Source organism: Fukomys damarensis, unplaced genomic scaffold (assembly GCF_012274545.1).
Source record: "Fukomys damarensis isolate Sample0158 unplaced genomic scaffold, DMR_v1.0_HiC HiC_scaffold_37, whole genome shotgun sequence".
NCBI classification, from domain to species: Eukaryota; Metazoa; Chordata; class Mammalia; order Rodentia; family Bathyergidae; genus Fukomys; species Fukomys damarensis.
Genome location: NW_022900949.1, coordinates 12,846,550 through 12,858,641, shown reverse-complemented (window position 1 = coordinate 12,858,641; position 12,092 = coordinate 12,846,550). Strand labels below are relative to the sequence as shown.

The 12,092-nt window shown below is 35.4% G+C and overlaps 1 protein-coding gene and 1 non-coding gene across 2 annotated transcripts in view; both read left to right on the top strand.

The window, feature by feature from the left end:
- Nucleotides 1-1,451, top strand: part of LOC104857040 — a 9,039-nt gene extending 7,588 nt beyond the window's left edge. The window contains exon 2 of the transcript XR_004515594.1: nt 1,295-1,451. This is a non-coding gene — a transcript (uncharacterized LOC104857040). The remainder of the gene's footprint in view (nt 1-1,294) is intronic.
- A 354-nt stretch (nt 1,452-1,805) lies between these two features.
- The window catches only part of LOC109117815 (ankyrin repeat domain-containing protein 26), a 24,610-nt gene continuing 14,323 nt past the window's right edge, over nt 1,806-12,092 (top strand). The window contains exons 1-5 of the mRNA XM_033759642.1: nt 1,806-2,347; nt 3,959-4,111; nt 8,519-8,589; nt 8,973-9,066; nt 10,980-11,080. Of these exons, the coding sequence (XP_033615533.1) occupies nt 2,039-2,347; nt 3,959-4,111; nt 8,519-8,589; nt 8,973-9,066; nt 10,980-11,080 (728 nt within the window). The 5' untranslated portion in view covers nt 1,806-2,038. The remainder of the gene's footprint in view (nt 2,348-3,958; nt 4,112-8,518; nt 8,590-8,972; nt 9,067-10,979; nt 11,081-12,092) is intronic.

The window sequence follows — 12,092 nt, the reverse complement described above, 5'->3', positions numbered from 1 at the left end:
TTTCCCTTTTTGTTCTTCCCCTACGTATCACACCTTCCCTACACCTTTAGCTCCTTTCCTCCCATTTCTAAATGTCAGTAATCTTATTAGAATCTTATGCATTGTTGCAGAATATTCACACCAGGGAAACTATTCGGTATTTACACATGTGGGACTTATTTATTTCACTTAGGAGTATATCCTAAGGAAAGGTTTTTAATAGTTTCCATAGGCCTTGATGGTTTTTCTGTGGCCTTAAATCCTTGTCACTAACAGTAAATGTTTCAGTTTTACACAGTGATTTTACTATATTGGTGTGTCAATGTAGAGGTTTGTTTATGACTACCACTGTTGGGTGAGAAGGAAAAATATGGCCAGCAGACGTCCTATTTTGGATGGGATTTCTTCACTTTTGGGGAGAATGACAGTGTGTTCCAAGCAAAGAGCTGGTATTTTGTTTCCATTAAATTATCTCAGTGTCTTTCCCTGTTTCACATTTACTAACATTTCAGACAGTGGAAAGGAGACAAAAAGTTATTGCAGCAGCACGTTATCTCAGGATTTTCTAAGAGGAGTGCTACCAGTTTTATCACAAGTTTTATTTACCACAAGCATTTTAAAATGTAAACCTTTTTTATTTGTATATTTGTAGTACAGAAAAAAACTGGTTGGATGAAAGAGTACTAGGTATAGAGTCAAAGACCTCGGGAAATCCTGTGGTGGGTGTGCTTCTATTTTAACCTCTTCTCTACAGAATTATATAACTAAATGAAATCTTGATGTATGTAGACATACTTAGTGTGGTACTTAGATTGAGCATTTATTAAAAACTAATTCTTATAACTGACTACAAAAATGTTAAAAAAGCATACTATATGATATTTTCAGGTTAAAGAAACTAAAAGAACTTTACAAAACTTCATCTGTTACAATACCTGTAGAGCTTTAGGCCTTTACTAAGGACTGGCTATATACATTAGATATCAGAATATAAACCTAAGTTTTAGTGAGATCATATTTTTACTTTATGTCTTGGATCTGTTGTAATTCAGAGAAAGTTTTTCCAATTCTGAGATTCCTAAGAATTACCATTTCTTTTTTATGATTGTGGATGGTGCCTTCATTTACACTTTTTAAACTTTTGGGAGCCTATAATTCTGTAAGCTTTGACTTTTCTGTAAGATTTTACTCAGTTGTATATCTATTTATTGCAATACTTTCATTGTATAAATATGGAGGTTATTTAATATCAGAGGAAGTTGCAATATGTCATTTTATTGAGTGCTAGCTAAATGACTCCTTTGTTTTACTTAAGTTTCTGTTAGTCAAGAAGATCTGTGGCATAAAAATCACAGGTTGCAGGAGGAAAATGCCAGGTTAAGACTGGAAATAAATGCAATAAAAAATCAAAGCCAGGGAAAGGAAAAGAAATACCTGGAAGACATTGAAATTGCACAAGAAAAGACTGATAACCTTCAAAGGACAATAAAACTAAATGAGGAAATAATGTTTCAGCATAATGGACAGCTGAATAGTCTGACAGTAGAAAAAATAGTGCCAAATTCTAAACTGGAGAGTGTGAAACAAATCAAGGAAAGACTGGAAACAGAAACTGAATCACACCATTGCAGAGTGGCTGCTGCTGTACAGGATTATGATGAAAGACAGCCATCAAAAAGAGATGTGAAGGGAGGGCAGAGGTAAGGGGAAAAAATGAGAATCAAGACTTGCCATGTAAAGGTACATGATCCCAACAATGAATGTAACTGTACTGTATCCCTAAAATGTACCAATAAACTCAATAAAATTAAAAAAAAAAAGGGATGTGGAACTTGCTTTCCAGAGAGCAAGGGATGAATGGGCTCGTTTACAGGACAAGCTGAATTTTGATCTATCTAACTTAAAAGATACCAATGAGATGCTTTCCCAACAGCTTTCTCAAGCTGAATGAAAATTCAGTAGCTTAGAAGTTGAGCTCCATCATACAAGAGATGCTCTTTGAGAAAAGATTTCAGCCTTAGAACAGGCACAGAGAGAGCAAAACCAAGCACTGTGTCAAATGAAGGAAATTAAACGCATGCACCAGAATGAACAAATCAAAGTGAATACATGCATGCAAAGGCAGGAATCTCTAGAAGAGAGATTATCTCAACTTCAACATGAAGATGCGTTGCTTCGAAAACACTTGGATGATGCTCACAAGAAAGTGGACGATAAAGAAAAGCCAGCAATTATTATCCAAGACCAGTTTCAAGAGGAGCTTAAAAAACAATATTCCATGCTGGAAGACAAAAATAATGAGTTAATCAAAGAAAATAATCATTTAAAGGAAAGACTATGTCAGTGTGAAACGGAGAAAGCAGAAAATGTAAGTATCAAGAAAGGTAAATGTCACAGTTACATTCATTGTTGGGATCATGTACCTTTACATCCCTAAATGTACCAATAAACTCAATAAAAAAAAAAAGAAAGGTAAATGTTTTACAAACTTGCTGAAGGAAACTCTGAGTGAAATTTCATTATGGATAAATGTTTAATCTAGTTGGATATAAAGGTAAATCATGTACAAATGTACTTTCTGTATCAGCTCAGAAACCTAACTTATCTCCAAAGTGTGCCCTGAGTTTCTGAGTGTCCCTGTTACCCTTACCCGGGCAGTACACATATCTGCTCTTCAGAATTGTCAGCTGTACCTTGGAAATGTGGACGATTAAAATTTCTCAGGTCTTCATTAAACATTTTTTAACTCAGAGATATATAAATCTGAATTTGAAATCCACAAAGAAAAAGTTAGATCCGAGACATTTTGGGGGGTTTTGGTGTTTAGTTTTTAGTGCTGGGACTTGAACCCGAGGCCTTGTGCACATGGTGCACATACTGCACCCCTGATTTGCACCCCAGCCGTGAAGTAATTTTAACCTTTGTGTTGTTCTATTTTAAGACCATGATGAAGAAGATGAATGGAAGTGCTCATGGGCATTTTTAAATTAAGATTCAATTAAATGGGTTATTTTGACAGTTCCTAGAAGGTTTCCCAGATGAAATGAAGTATAAGTGCCATATTGTATGACACCTTTCCTTCTGTATATGTGTGTGTATATATATATATTTTTTTTCCTGTTTGGTACAATTTTATTTTTATTCATGTTAGTATGACCTAAATCTGAAAATGCTTATTTTAAATTATAGATTCTTATGACCTCTTGTCTCTTTAAAAGGCATGAACTATTCATTAAATCATAAATTGGGGAAAATATGGTGATTTATAGCAAAATCATAGTAGATTTAATCTTTCACCTGGTACATGTCATTTAGTGAACATTTTCCCAAGTAACATTCTTGTGCTTTGCATTTTGAGGTTGTCCCTATGGTGTAAAGGGTATAACTTTATCCAATGCAAAGATAATTGTAGCAATCTGTGATGTTACTTTGACTTTGAATCTCCTTTTTCAGGCTAAGGAATTCAGGTAGCTGGATTCCTGTACGTATAGCAGGAACGGAGTGCTTAGGGGAGAGAGTTGTATCATCTGGGGTCAGGGAAAGAGGTGAAGGTCATGTTACCTAGGTACTGATTTTTACTACGAGATAGGCATCTGCTGGAGGGATTTGAGCAGAGGGTCTAATATAAACTGTAATATAACTTGAAAGTTAATTTGAGTCTCTGACAAAAATGAGGGAAAATATGTGGAATTTACCACCACCAGTTCCACCCATACACCCATTTCTTCTTGAGACTTAAGTAGATTATTAAATATTGTAAATTCATCAGAGAAGGAGTGGCTAGAGTGTTGACTAGTGTCCAATAACAGGAGAGTGATTGAGTAGGAAGCCACCACCTTCCATGCCCCGATGTGAACTCGGCAAGAAACAGGTGCATATACTTGAAGACGATTTAATTTTTCAGAATATGTGAGTTACATATTAACATAATGTCATAATAAGGTGATTTATGAAATCAGTAACAGAAATATCTCCTCAGGTAGTTGTGAGATACCTTCAACAAGGACTGGCTGACACCCTAAAAAAGCAGTCTGTGTCAGAGGCTTCCCTGGAAAATTCATCACATTATCACATGAAGTTAGAAGATGAGAATTGGGATTTAAAGAAGAAATTAAGTCAAATCAGAAAACAAGTATGTTTGAAATTTAACATATCAACAGTTACTCTACAGCTGCTTAAATAGTATAAAGTGTTTAAGGATACTGCTTTCCATGAATAGCTTTCTTTTGTATTTTCATTATATTTATTACAATTTTATTATCTTTATACTATGTTACTCTTATGTTCTTTCTGCCATTTTTCTTGTAACTTCCCACAACTTTCATTAAAATACTTGCCATTTGGAAAGTTGAGAATTATATTGAATTTGAGAGACTTGTTCATGTTAAGCAATTTTTTTAGTGATGTCTCATGTCATGGTGATATAGGCAAATTCAGTCAGAGGATAACATTTGACAAAATATTCCAGGACCTTGTCTGTTTCCTTCACTTTTATGATTATAGAATCTTTGTATATTTATTTCATGGATTTCAGGATGAGTTGCATAGAAAGTGCTTTTTTCTCAAAAATGCAAGTGTTTTAGGATACAGATATACTTCATTTAACAATCTACTTGTTAAACAATTGTTCAGACCTATGCCTGACGTGTGCTGTTCAGCCTTATAGCCTACTCCTTTGATGTACAATCCATCTCTTTTTTTGGTACAGTTCTTTACATCTTATCTAGAGAGACTCAATCCTTTTTTGTGTGCAGTACAGCTTATTTATAGAGTTATGTCAGTTTTGCTGATTTTATTGTATAATATAGCACTATACTTTTAGGTTCTGTTACACATTACAATATTGCATGTAACAGTTGTGCAGATAAAAGCAAAGTCATCAAGTAGGAGTTTCCTTTGACCACTTATCTGCCCTGAATATTGTAATGTATATGCTACGTACAATTGCTCATTTAACAGTGTTCCTTAGTCCAAGGAATATAACTCAGGTGTTAAACAAAGTGTTTAAATTAAAAACTATTTCAAAAGTTATGCATTTCCTTCATTTTTTAATTTTAAAATAAAGCTATGGAAGTATTCAGATCATTTATTTATATCTAAAATGAAGAATTAAGAAAATTAAGTTCTGCCATTGGATTTTTCTTAAAAGCAACTTTTTTGAGCTCTAATGCAGATACCATATATTTCCCTCATTGAAAGTGCAAGAAATAGCATCTATTAGTATTATTTACTGACATACTCATCAATACAGTCATTTATAGATCATTTCCATCCCCTGTTAAAGAAACCCTAAATCCAACAGCTGCCTCTAAATCTTCCCTAGTCCTAGGAAAGTGTCAGTCTCCTTTTTTTGTGTCTATTTTCTTTGTCCTGGGCATTTCACATAAATGGAGTCATACACATTTGTCTTTGGTTTTTTATTTGTTGTTTTTGTTGTTGTTGAGACAAGGTCTTTCTATGTATCTTGGGCTGGACTCAAACTCACAGCAATCTTGCCTCAACCTCCTGAGTGCTGAGATCTCAGGCGTGTGTTACCAACGCTGAGCTCACATTTATCTTTTGTGATTGGCTTCTCTCACTTAGCTAGAGTTTCTAGGGTATATTTGTATTATCGCCCATTTCTTTCTGTTGTCCAGTCACATACTCCGTTATGTGGCTACCTCATGTATCTATCGATGAGTTGAAAGACCTATGGTTAGTTGATAGAACACTTTTGGCTGCAGTTAACACTACTGTAGACATTCACAAGATACTGTGTACACGCTTTTCCCCCCTGCCCTTGGGTTTTGTCCTCTGAGTTATTGGACTGATGTTGCCTCTCTCTCTGCTTTTATTTGTTCTGTCCTCCCTTTCTGTAGTTTCTCTTCTTCTGGCCTCAAGTATTCAGAAGTGGCTCACAATTTGTTCTTTTCTGTGAGGCTTTCTCTTCCCATTCTGATTCTGGTTGACCACACTGTTTCCAGCACACTGGTCTGTGGAGAACAATTTAGCTGGTCTGTAATCTTACATTGCCTTTATTTTGTTTTTGAAAGAGAAATAATCTTGCCAAGATATAAATTAATTGACCCAAGGAGGGAGAGTAATGTCTTGATATTCATGTCATCACCTATCCTTGAGTAAACTGAAAATATTTTTACTTAACAGTTACTAGGAAACATTACAGTTGGCCATGGTGGTGCATGCCTGTAATCTCAGCACTCAGGAGGCTGAGGCAAGAGGATCACCATTCAGGGCCTGCATGGGCTACCTAGTGAGTTCAAGGCCAGGCTGAACTACACAGCAAGACCCTATCTAAAAATAATTAAGTAGCATATGACAAATAATTTCTTTGAAAGATTGACATAATAAGGTTTATATTATAAAGATATTTTAAGAAATATAAAATGGAAAGCAATTTATCTAAAATTAGAATTGTCTATCAAATCTTCATATTTTTCTCACCATAGAAATATCTTTCTTCATTACATGCCTATACCCAGAATTTATAGACCATGCATTTGACCAGCTGAGAAGCTCTGTGTGATATACTATAATCCACACCCTGCATTTGCTTGTCAGAGTGCTTGCAAAAGCACCCCAGCAGTTACTGGAAACAAATTGATTTGGGAACCTTGATTTAGCAACAAGGTCGCATAACTTCAGTACAGTGGCTTTAGCCACCTCTTTTGGTCATGTCACATACATAATTCTTAATCCAGGAAGCACCGTCTGCATGATAGTTACCCACTGAGTAGTGCTGAGAGAAAATTAGCTGTAAGTTGTTACAGATAAAGTACCATTGTCTCCTGGAGTTAATCAGTGGGTCTCATCAATTAATCCGTGGGATGTGTTTTGGGCCTCATGCTTTGAAATGCCGACTTCATTTTGCATAATGGCCAGCTGAGCTTGTATAGGAGACCTCTTCCATTAGCTACCACCTGCCTAAAACATCAGATTTTGCTTTCTTTAGCCTGGGGTCAGCTCAGGAGCCATAAGGAAGCAGGAGAGTGAGTATCTCCTTCCTTCTCTCCTCCAAAACCCCCTGGACTTTTCTTGCCACAGCCTCACCCAGAGCCCTGAAAACTCCAGTATTTCCTCTTTACTACTTCACCTTTTTAATAAAACAAACTTTTTCTGGCACTGGAAACTGAACCCTGGAGCCTCCAATGAGCTACATCCTGCATTTTTGGGGGAGGGGGGACCAGGGATAGAACTCGGGACCTTGTGCTTTTGAGGCAGATGTTGGCACCACTGAGATAAATCCCGTGCCCCACATCCTGGGCTGTTTTTATGATTTATTCTGAGATAGGATCTCACTAAATTGCCCAGGCTGGGCTTAAATTTTCTATCCTCATGCCTCAGCCTCCCTGAGTGCTGGGATTATAGACATGCACCACTATGCATGGCTTGATACATTTCTCATTGTTTTTTGAAATAGGATCTCACTATATATCACAGGCTGACCTTGAATTTACCAGGCCACCCCAGGGTAGCCTCAAGCTTATAGCAATCTGGCCTCAGCCTCCTGAGTGCTAGGATAACAGGTGTGTGACATTGAACCAGCTCCTGTTTTGAATTTCGAGACATGGTATCACTAAATTATCAAATCTGGCCTTGACCTAGGTAATCTTCTGCCTCAGCTTCCCTAAAATATCAAATATTTTCAAAACATGAAAAACAGTAATACCTAATGGCAAAGATTTCATAAAGATTTTAGGCAATACAGTTTGTCATAGGCCCCTCAAAGCTCTTTGTGTATATTCCCTCATTTAATTTTTCTAGCAGTCTAGTGAGGTGTAGATGCTGTTGTTATCTCCAATTCGTAGATGAAGAAAACAAGACAAAGTTCCTCTTCTTACAATCCCACTGCTCATAACTGGTGCAGCAGGAGTCAGGCCCAGCCATTCTGGCTTCTGTGTAGAGACTGTCAAACAGTTTCAGAAGTCATCTGGATTTTACTGAATTGTAACATTTTAGTATCCCTGGCATACCTCTTGTCAGTCATATGTAAGAATTTTTCAAATCATGGTTGATGAATGGTATTTGGAATATAAAAAAAATAAAAGGATAGTATAATTCTTGTAATATAAAATTACAACTGAATGAACAGCACAAAGAAAAGTGTTTCCTCTTTTCCCCACTTTACAAGGATTTTTGTTGTATTTGTTTCTTTTCCTGTGACATAGGGATCTCCCTGCATTGCCAAAGCAGGTCTGGAGACTCAGTCTCCCAAGTAGCTGGGACTCCATGTACATAGTACTGTGCCAGCCTTCCAGGTTTCTGTTTGAGTACCTGGTGACATAGCTAATCAGGAAGTGTGTTTCTGCCCTAGAGCAGGGATCAATAAATTTTTCTGTAAAGGGCCGGAGAGTTATTTTCAGCTTTGTGGGCCAGAGGACCCTTCTTCAATGATTCGGTTAATTCTGCAGTTGCAGCACTGAGGTAACTAAACACTATGTAGGTGGAGCCCTATGGCTGTGTTCTGGTGCAATGAGAGCATGAAAACTCGTGGTGGGAAGTTTCTTAGTAAAGTTTTTGGTTTTTGTTTTGTTTTTTTTAGTTGGAAGATCAACAGAATGCACACATAGAAGTGCTGTGGCATGCTAAGAAGATGCAAGAACATATACAAAAGTATGATATAAAGCAGTATACAAATAACTTGAGTCTTTATAAAGCAAGTGAGCAATAAAGTATGACAAATATGTTAGATAATCAATAAATCTCCATCAAACTGTGTGAAATTCTAGCATTGATCCAGTTACTTGAAATGTGTAAGGTAGGGCTGTCGATATAGTGCAATGGTAAGAGCATGTGCTTTACAGATGAGGGCTTGGGTTCAGTCACGACATTGCAGAAGAAAAATTATCTACAACCAAGTGGGAACAATGATAATTACCAGATCATCTACTTTTCCCCATTTTTAAGACTGTGTGTATTCTTTCAAATGATCCAAAATTATGTTACTTTTTAAAAATAGGCCCATGAAAATAATTATTTTCCAAAAAATATTTTAGGCTTGAACTTGAAAATTCCAGGCTAAAGTGTAAAGTAAATACGCAACCAGGGAAAACTGAACAGCTTCAGAAGAACCCATTAAGGGCAAATTTGGTAAGTCAGTGTCTTTTTCATTTCTATAATAGCAAAAAGGAGTTTTTATTTCTCTAGTAGTGTATAGGAATATTTCAGGCAAAATATTTTAAGAAAAATCTCATTAATAAAAATATTTGTCATAATCATATTAATACTACCTGCTCTACTAGTAGTGAAGTCCTCTTAACTTTATATTAGGTAGTTGAATTTATGCAATGAATGACTTTGTCAGTAATATTTTAATAGGAAAGATTGTGATAGTCTAAAGTCAATATTTTATATATACCACATTTTGTTTAATCGTTATCCATTGAAGGACCTGAAAGTTATTCCCACATTTTGTTGGAAACAGTGCTGTTGTAGACATTGATATATAACTAGATATTCAGAGTCCTAGCTAATATGTTATAATAACTTTTAAAATTCCAGGAAATTTAATTAATTGTGTGATCTAGAATTTTGAATTTTTCTTGGAGTCAAAGCCTTTCCATGAGATTTAGAGTATAAATTAATTGTAATTTATATTTTTTCTTTTATTGAATTTATTGATACATTTTAGGTATACAGTACAGTTACATTCATTGTTGGGATCTTGTACCTTTACATGACAGATGCTCTTGGTTATATTCTTATGAAGAATAGATACTAAGTCATAGGCAATTTATCCCCCAAAGAAACATTTATTTCTCTTTGACTGTAAGAAAATGAAAAAGATGTCAGTAAAACAGTAGAAATGGCTATTTATCTTACAGAGTAACTAGCACCACTAGCATTGCTGTTTCAGATTTTTTTCCAGCCATTTGTGCTTATTAGGTGCTCAAAGATGTAACAGTCTAGAAGATAAATGTTCAAGTCTGGTGAGAATTTGCTGATGTATGATGAAAACCATGTAACTGTTGACCAAGCCAAGCAGAGTCTCCTGTTGTTTTTACTGTCCCGTGTGGGAATTAGGGCCACAAGATGCATTGTGTGTGCAGAATTGGAGCTGTGAGGCAGCTCTTTCCACTAAGTGATTTCTTAAAGTCATGGCAATTTAATCCATGCAGCTCCTTTATGCAGATAGGAGCTTGTGTCTAGATGTCCCCCAAAGTCTCACTTATCAGAGGTGGCTGAATCTGCAGTGTGTGATGCTGTGTTGGCAAGATAAGAATGCTATTAAACAAAGGTCCTTGACAGACCCTCACATTATTTTATTGGAATTACAGCAGAAAATAACCATATTTTAAATGTATAAAAAGTTATAAAAAAAACACTAAATTTGTAGATGAGACCATGTATCATGAGAATATGAGTCTCCAGTGCAGTGGGAGAAACAAGATGATAGAAAGGAAAGCTACAAGAATCATGTAAAAGTTAAATTTCTGTACATTACAAAGAAGACTGAAACTTTAAGGAAAAATGTTTAACAGGAAAAAAAGGAGGGGGGAGGAGGGGAAGGAAAGGGAAGGAAGAGGAGGAGGAGGAGGAGGAGGAGGAGGCAGGAAATAAATTCCTGAGAGAATGCTTACAGATAATTAGCATCTTTTGTCATACTAACATCAAGTGAGGTTCCAAAATATAATGATATCAGGTAGATATTTTCCAAAGCTTGTCTAGATAAAATATGGTTTAAATAAGTCTGGGATAACAAGTTATTGATGGAAAGGCTTCTTGTTTATCTTTAGAAACTAAAGTGGAAATACGACTATTCTTTTTACAGTTAAACATTTATGTTTGCAACTTTTAACCAATTTTGACAGTACAATTTTCAGAAAAGATTATGAAAGAATAAGTTAATTTGATCTATGTTAAGAGAAGTAATTGCTTTTAAAGTCTGTACTTATTGATGTCAGTTTTATACAATGCATTAAAACATTCATGAACTCAGAAGTCATAAGAAAGAAGAGTGAATTTCTAGATTTTTACAAAATAATGTTAAATGTTTTTCAAAGTCTGAAGGTGATAAAGAACAATTAAATACACTTACTGAGTCAATAGAATATCTGGAATATACTTTGAAGAAAAATGAGGAATTGCAAAATGAGCTAACTAGGTAAGATTTTTATGTCAAATCTTGTTAACCATTCATTCAATGATTTCACTAACTTTACTAAAGCTAACAGCAGCCTATATCATTCTTTAACAACACTAAAATTAATCTTGATTCATCTTATATTTTCTGTGTAGCTCTTTTTTATTTATAAAATGTATAATAGAATTACACTTCTTTGGCATGGGTCCACATGTACGTGAGGTATTCATGTTATTAGCCTTCTGTTTGCTGTGTGTATGTGTCTTCACAAATATATACTACATAAATAATGTATATAATCTCAGTTTTTTTGTTTTGTTTTGTTTTGTTTTTTTGTCCTGGGGATTGAACATGGTTCCTTATGCTTGTAAGGCAGGCGGCAGAACCACTGAGCTAAATCCCCAGCCCTGTATAGTCATCTCTTGATGTATTCAGAGTATTGGGTCCAAGACCTCCTCAGATACCAAAATCCATGGACACTCAAGTCTCTTCATGGTGTAGTGTTTGCATACAACCTACTCAACCCTCCCATACACTTTGTATCATCTCTAGATTACTTACAATACCTAATATAAGGGTTGTATACATTATTGTTATATCATTCAGGGAATAATAACAAGAAATAAATCACCAGTATGTGCTCAGTGCAGATGCATTTTTCTTTTCTGAGTATTTTCAGTCTACTATTAGATAACCTACAGATAGAAAGCAGTGATGGTATATATGTCCCATACACAAAAAAATGAAGGTATGACTTGCAAGTGCAAATGTTTCTACCACCAGATGAAGAAAATGGGGTATTTTCCAGCACAGATGCTTTTCTATTTATTTTTGGACAACTAGAGCTTGTTATGATTCTACTCAATGTTTTCTCTCCTTTAATTGTCTGTCTTTATAAAGATTGTATTGCATCTCTTGCATTTTGCCAACATTGTGGGAGCAAAAGTTGAAATTTCTTCTTAAAACAATCTTTTAGTCTATCCATTATTTCTCTGTTCATTTCCTTTCTCCTAAACTTTCCCTCTTTTATACT